Consider the following 7,500-nt stretch of genomic DNA (forward strand, 5'->3'; position numbering starts at 1 on the left):
ACTCCGGTTATAGATCAAATACATGGAAGAGTTGGGGATCCCCGAGGAGAGGTTTAAGAACCACTAGACTGTGTCAGTCCTTACCAGACGGATCCCACCACATTGATGAAGTTGAGTCCAGCAGGGTTAGCCATGACCTGAGAGGAGGTGGTTCCCGTTGGGATGGAGGTTCCCATGGTGGGTAACGGTATGGTCATGACGGGCAACGCCTGGGACAGGGACAGCTGCTGCTGGGGGTACGGAGCCAGGAGGGTCTGGGGCTCCAGAGGGGTGGGGGTGATAGAGGACGGGAGGGGACAGAGGGAGAGGAGGGAGTCGGGGGGGTGAGGGGTGGAACAGGGGGTGCTGGTGGGGGTGGAGGGTTTGGGGGTCCCTGATCCTGAGAGAGGAGGTCAGAGACAAGAGAGGGAGAGAAGAGAGAGTCAGGAAGAAGAGGCGGAGGGAAGAGGGGGTCAGGGAGAAGAGGGCGGAGGGAAGAGGGGGGTCAGGGAGAAGAGGGCGGAGGGAAGAGGGGGGTCAGGGAGAAGAGGGCGGAGGGAAGAGGGGGGTCAGGGAGAAGAGGGGGGAGGGAAGAGCGGGTCAGGGAGAAGAGGGGGGAGGGAAGAGGGGGGTCAGGGAGAAGAGGCGGAGGGAAGAGGGGGGTCAAGGAGAAGAGGGGGTGAGAAGAGAGAGTCAGGGAGAAGAGGGGGGAGGGAAGAGGGGATCAGGGAGAAGAGGGGGTGAGAAGAGAGAGTCAGGAAGAAGAGGGGGGAGGGAAGAGGGGGTCAGGGAGAAGAGGGGGTGAGAAGAGAGAGTCAGGAAGAAGAGGGGGGAGGGAAGAGGGGGTCAGGGAGAAGAGGGGGTGAGAAGAGAGAGTCAGGAAGAAGAGGGGGGAGGGAAGAGGGGGTCCGGGAGAAGAGGGGGTGAGAAGAGAGAGTCAGGAAGAAGAGGGGGGAGGGAAGAGGGGGTCCGGGAGAAGAGGGGGTGAGAAGAGAGAGTCAGGAAGAAGAGGGGGGAGGGAAGAGGGGGTCAGGGAGAAGAGGGGGTGAGAAGAGAGAGTCAGAAAGAAGAGGGGGGAGGGAAGAGGGGGTCAGGAAGAAGAGGCAGAGGGAAGAGGGGGTCAGGGAGAAGAGGGGGGGAAATGGGAATAGGGGGAGGAGAGGGGGAGAGAAGAGAGAGTCAGGAAGAAGAGGGGGTGAGAAGAGGGGGGGTCAGGGAGGAGAGGGGGAGAGAAGAGGGGGGTCAAGGAGAAGAGAGGGGGGTCAAGGAGAAGAGGGGGAGAGAAGAGGGGGGGTCAGAGAGAAGAGGGGGGGGTCAGAGAGAAGAGGGGGAGAGAAGAGGGGGGGGTCAAAGAGAAGGCATTTTAGTCATTTTTTAAAGAAGATTGAGCCGTGTAGGAGACCTGGCACTACCTAATTCATTATTATAATGTAGGAGACCTGGCACTACCTAATTCATTATTATAATGTAGGAGACGTGGCACTACCTAATTCATTATTATAATGTAGGAGACGTGGCACTACCTAATTGATTATTATAATGTAGGAGACCTGGCACTACCTAGTTCATTATTATAATGTAGGAGACGTGGCACTACCTAATTCATAATGAATTAATTAATGTAGGCGCATGTGTCGGCGCATGTGGCAAATAAAGTTTGATTTGATAAAAAGAGCTAAACCAATAGGAATGGGAATAGTTAAATGAATAGTTAAATATCATCTGGATATAATGTGGGTTTGTTTTCCAATCTGACACCTGTCAGACCTTCCTGGGTACGTATAGCCTCTGGCAGGGGCTCTAATACCAAGGCATGACAGACTGACTGACAGACTGTTTGACAGACTGACTGATAGACTGTTTGACAGACTGACTGATAGACTGTTTGACAGACTGATTGACAGACAGACAGGACAGATAGGACAGACAGACAGACAGACAGGCAGACAGATAGGACAGACAGACAGACAGAGACTGACAGACAGACAGACAGGACAGACAGAGACAGACTGACAGACAGGCAGACAGAGACAGACAGACTGACAGACAGACAGACAGGACAGACAGAGACAGACAGACTGACAGACAGGTCTGGTACTCACTCTGTGTTGTTCCCATGGGAGATAGGGCTACCGGGGACAACAACCCCACCTGCCCTAACTGACTCCCCAGCTGTAACCCCTGCCCCAGCTCCACAGAGTGCTTCCTACTCAGAGACTGGGGCTTGACTGAGCCAGGGCCTGTTCCTGGGGGGGGCGTAGGACACTTAAGGAGACCACTGGTAGCCTGGGCTGAACTATACAGGTTACCTGGAGAGAGGGGGGGTGGAGGAGGGAGAGGTGAGAAAGAGGGGGGAGAATAGGAGTTAGCACCAATCAGATGTGCGATTGGGGAGAGAACAACAACATAGTGGAATGAGATGCAGCCCCAAACCTCCAGGCTGGTTAGAGAGGGGGTTACCCGTGGAACTGCTGCCCGACGCGGAGGGTAGTTTGATAGGGGGAGGCCGGTGCTTCACCCCCTTCCCCAACACACCTGACGACTGAACCAGGGCTGATAGACCATCCGCCTGGGGACACACAACGGGGCATTAGGTGAATCAACAACATCAACCAGCTCCGTCCCTCTGCTGGGTGAGAGCCGGTTCTATAGTGTGTCATGACTCTCCTGTGAGGATCCAGTGAATCAGGTTACAGTGAATCAGGTTACAGTGAATCAGGTTACAGTGAATCAGGTTACAGTGAATCAGGTTACAGTGAATCAGGTTACAGTGAATCAGGTTACAGTGAATCAGCTCTACAGAGGCAGCAGACGATTCCTTTCGGGGGCCTAGTTTGAGTGATCGGAAAGTCTGTGTGCCTGCCTTATGATGAGTTTTACCGCCCAAAACTACAACATCAAACAATGGACACCGGGACAATATATTTCATCCTCCAAATGTTGGTAATGATGAGAGATGGAACGTGGAAGATGAATGTCTATTTTGTGATGTCATTAAAAGTTGCATGAAGACATTATAACGAAAACATTGTAACTTCCAAGAGTTTTCATACGGTGTATATCATGTTTACATACTTTACGTTGTGTGGAAAATATCCAGGATAAAGAGAATGTTTTTTTTTGTTGTGACGATAAGATTGTGATTTTACTTCTCTAAACGAGATCATAGTAAATTGTGATACCTTGCCTCGTAACTAGCTTACGCCCCCCCAGGGAACCCAGACAGTGTGTCAGCAAGACGTAAAACGCCCCCTTTCTACCCGAGGGTTTAAAGCATTTGAGTTAAGAATTAACATATCAGACTAGAAGGGCCACAAGCTGCAGCTGAGGTCTACGATTAGGTCACGACCCCGAAACGCAACATGAGGTTGAAGAAGACAAAGGAACCTCTTCACAATCAACGCTACGGTTGTATTAGTCCGCTAGGGACTTGTTATCATATTACATTTCTGACCAATAATCTATACCGTATGTGTGTGTGTATCTTGTATTATCGTTTAGCTTGTTAGTAAATAAATAATCAAATACATTTGTGTGGTACGGAATGATTAGTAAGACTCGGGTTTGTGCAGATTTACGAAGTCAACGACGTTCAGAATGAGACTGATGTGAGGAAATTATTAATTGATGACTGATATGATGTTTATATAGTTAATTCGGGAAACAAACTTTTCCCGTGGTGCCCCAAATTCCTAATGAGTTAATTGTTACATAAATAGCAGTCATCACATTAATGATAGTCACGACAAGTGTGTGTGTTGTGTGTACCTCAGTCTCTCTGCTGGGTGAGACCCGGTTCTGTCCCACGAATCCTGAGTTATGAGACATCTTCACCTGGCACTTCACGTCTGACTCATACACACCCTTATACTGGGACAGGAACCTAGAAACACACACACACATCATGACTAACAGCCTACAACACAGTCAACAGCCTACAACACAGTCAACCGCCTACAACACAGTCAACCGCCTACAGCACAGTCAACAACACAGTCAACAACACAGTCAACCGCCTACAACACAGTCAACACAGTCAACCGCCTACAACACAGTCATCAGTCTACAACAGTCACAAGAGTCAACCGCCTACAACCAGTCAACCACATGACTGGACAGATACCGATCCAATAACTTATTGAATAAGTGCTTATTGAAAGTTAAATGTGTTACCTTTTAGGTATTTTAACTGTCTGTAAATGCCTAATTGTTAAAATGTTTGTAATGTCTACCACTGTCTTTCAACGTAAACTGTAAAGTATTTTGTCTGTAATGTCTTTTTCGTTCTGTGTCTGACCCCAGTAAGACTAGCTTTTTCCATTGGGATCCTAATCAAATCAAACAGCCTACAACACAGAACACATGTTCAGAAAGGACAAGCACACAGTCACTGTTAGTCCACTTACCGATCGGCATCTATCTTTGAGCCTATTAGGAAACTGGTGGGAAAAAGACAAGAAAAAAAATCAAAGTCAAAATATTCTGTTTCTAGAATGTTACATAAAATTGTCCTCTGTCGCGTTGCACCCCCCCAGGCCCCCTCCCCTCCTTACGATGGGTGTAGGAGCTGAAGATCGCTGCTGCCCCCCTCCCCTCCTTACGATGGGTGTAGGAGCTGAAGATCGCTGCTGCCCCCCCCCCCCCAGCCCCCCCTCCTTACGATGGGTGTAGGAGCTGAAGATCGCTGCTGCCCCCCAGCACCCCCCCAGCACCCCCCCCCCTTACGATGGGTGTAGGAGCTGAAGATCGCTGCTGCTGCTGCCCCCCCCCCCCCCCCCAGCACCCCCTCCTTACGATGGGTGTAGGAGCTGAAGGTCGATGCCCCCCCCCCCCCCCCCCCTCCTTACGATGGGTGTAGGAGCTGAAGATCGCTGCTGCCCCCCCGCTGCTGCTGCCCCCCCCCCCCCCAGCACCCCCTCCTTACGATGGGTGTAGGAGCTGAAGGTCGATGCCCCCCCCCCCCCCCTCCTTACGATGGGTGTAGGAGCTGAAGATCGCTGCTGCCCCCTCCTTACGATGGGTGTAGGAGCTGAAGATCGCTGCTGCCCCCCCTCCTTACGATGGGTGTAGGAGCTGAAGATCGCTGCTGCCCCCCCCCCTCCAGCCCCCCCTCGTTACGATGGGTGTAGGAGCTGAAGATCGCTGCTGCCCCCCAGCACCCCCCCCCCCTTACGATGGGTGTAGGAGCTGAAGATCGCTGCTGCTGCCCCCCCTCCTTACGATGGGTGTAGGAGCTGAAGGTCGCTGCTGCCCCCCCCAGCACCCCCTCCTTACGATGGGTGTAGGAGCTGAAGATCGCTGCTGCCCCCCCCCCCCCCTCCTTACGATGGGTGTAGGAGCTGAAGGTCGCTGCTGCCCCCCCCCCCCCCCCCCAGCACCCCCTCCTTACGATGGGTGTAGGAGCTGAAGATCGCTGCTGCCCCCCCCCCCCCCCAGCACCCCCTCCTTACGATGGGTGTAGGAGCTGAAGATCGCTGCTGCCCCCCCCCCCCCCCCAGCCCCCCCTCGTTACGATGGGTGTAGGAGTTGAAGATCGCTGCTGCCCCCCAGCACCCCCCCCCCCCCCTTACGATGGGTGTAGGAGCTGAAGATCGCTGCTGCCCCCCCCCCCCCCCCCCCCCCCCCCAGCACCCCCTCCTTACGATGGGTGTAGGAGCTGAAGATCGCTGCCCCCCCCCCCCCCCCCTCCTTACGATGGGTGTAGGAGCTGAAGATCGCTGCCCCCCCCCCCCCAGCACCCCCTCCTTACGATGGGTGTAGGAGCTGAAGATCGCTGCCCCCCCCCTCCTTACGATGGGTGTAGGAGCTGAAGGTCGCTGCCGTCCTCCTCAGCTTTGGGTTGTTTGGTGCAGTAGATCTTTCCGTAGACCAGAGGGTCTCCCACCGACTGGAAGATGGACACTTTGGTCCTCTGGGCCTTACCCCCAACCTCGCACTCAAACGTATAGTCATCTATCACTTCCTGTTACGGGGTGTGACACCAGGAAGTGAGGAGAAACCTTGATCCTCTGGTACCATTTTTGATCAAAGCTGACAGGAAACAGATCTTCTGTGCTAAAAATGGAATTTGCAGCATCTTGTTGTGATCTTTGAGATGATGCCAGTGTTTAATTACTTAGATCTGTAACAGTGGGAGGATAAAGAGTGTGACACCAGGAAGTGTTACCTCTGCAGGCCAGACAGTGGGCTGAGATTCCTCCAGCTTCACAGACCTCTCCGCCACTGCATATTTCTGCACCTGGGAACACAGAGAAAGTCTGAGTACAAAGACTAAACTGTTCATATATAAGGGTTGGGATTCATTTCAATTGAAGTCAGTCAATTCAAGAAGTAAACTGAAATTCCAAATTCAATAATTGAAAAGGGGGGAATCTATTTTCAAATGACTTCTGAATAAACTGAAAAAGAAGAAGGTATTTTATGTCACAAGTTTTTCCATTTGGGGATTTTAAATTCAAATCACTTCCTGAATTGACTGAGTTCAATTGGAATTGACCCCAACCCTGGTCCATATCTTAGAGTACCAGTCACTGACTGACAGACAGGTAGGGGTGTTTGACAAGGAGAGAGAGAGAGAGAGAGAGACTTACATCAATCTCCTTGGGGACAGTCAGCTGGCAGTTACTCTGCTTCCACATGTCCACACACTGTAAATGAGGGAGGGAGAAAGACAAGAGGAGAGAACAGCGGAGAGATCAGTCTGAACAAATGTCTGTTAGTGTGGTCTATCTAGAGGTGGTCTATCTAGAGGTGGTCTATCTAGAGGTGGTCTATCTAGAGATGGTAGTGTGGTCTATCTAGAGGTGGTCTATCTAGAGGTGGTCTATCTAGAGGTGGTCTATCTAGAGGTGGTCTATCTAGAGGTGGTCTATCTAGAGATGGTAGTGTGGTCTATCTAGAGGTGGTCTATCTAGAGGTGTTCTATCTAGAGGTGGTCTATCTAGAGGTGGTCTATCTAGAGATGGTAGTGTGGTCTATCTAGAGGTGGTCTATCTAGAGGTGGTAGTGTGGTCTATCTAGAGGTGGTCTATCTAGAGGTGGTAGTGTGGTCTATCTAGAGGTGGTCTATCTAGAGGTGGTCTATCTAGAGATGGTAGTGTGGTCTATCTAGAGGTGGTCTATCTAGAGGTGGTAGTGTGGTCTATCTAGAGGTGGTCTATCTAGAGGTGGTAGTGTGGTCTATCTAGAGGTGGTCTATCTAGAGGTGGTCTATCTAGAGGTGGTAGTGTGGTCTATCTAGAGGTGGTCTATCTAGAGGTGGTAGTGTGGTCTATCTAGAGGTGGTCTATCTAGAGGTGGTAGTGTGGTCTATCTAGAGGTGGTCTATCTAGAGGTGGTAGTGTGGTCTATCTAGAGGTGGTCTATCTAGAGGTGGTCTATCTAGAGATGGTAGTGTGGTCTATCTAGAGGTGGTCTATCTAGAGGTGGTCTATCTAGAGGTGGTAGTGTGGTCTATCTAGAGGTGGTCTATCTAGAGGTGGTCTATCTAGAGGTGGTCTATCTAGAGGTGGTCTATCTAGA

General features: G+C 51.4%; 1 protein-coding gene across 7 annotated transcripts in view; it reads right to left on the minus strand.

Moving 5' to 3' along the window:
• supt20 (SPT20 homolog, SAGA complex component) overlaps nt 1-7,500 on the minus strand; it is a 47,703-nt gene that overhangs the window by 27,258 nt on the left and 12,945 nt on the right. For 6 of the 7 annotated variants that reach the window (XM_071364913.1, XM_071364914.1, XM_071364918.1 and 3 more), the window contains exons 11-18: nt 6,570-6,626; nt 6,146-6,217; nt 5,772-5,941; nt 4,386-4,418; nt 3,748-3,862; nt 2,413-2,548; nt 2,082-2,288; nt 85-379 (exon numbers count right to left, since the gene is read on the minus strand). In XM_071364913.1, the coding sequence (XP_071221014.1) occupies nt 85-379; nt 2,082-2,288; nt 2,413-2,548; nt 3,748-3,862; nt 4,386-4,418; nt 5,772-5,941; nt 6,146-6,217; nt 6,570-6,626 (1,085 nt within the window). The remainder of the gene's footprint in view (nt 1-84; nt 380-2,081; nt 2,289-2,412; nt 2,549-3,747; nt 3,863-4,385; nt 4,419-5,771; nt 5,942-6,145; nt 6,218-6,569; nt 6,627-7,500) is intronic. The other variant, XM_071364916.1, reaches the window with a different exon arrangement.

Source organism: Salvelinus alpinus, chromosome 24, assembly GCF_045679555.1.
Source record: "Salvelinus alpinus chromosome 24, SLU_Salpinus.1, whole genome shotgun sequence".
Lineage (NCBI taxonomy): Eukaryota > Metazoa > Chordata > Actinopteri > Salmoniformes > Salmonidae > Salvelinus > Salvelinus alpinus.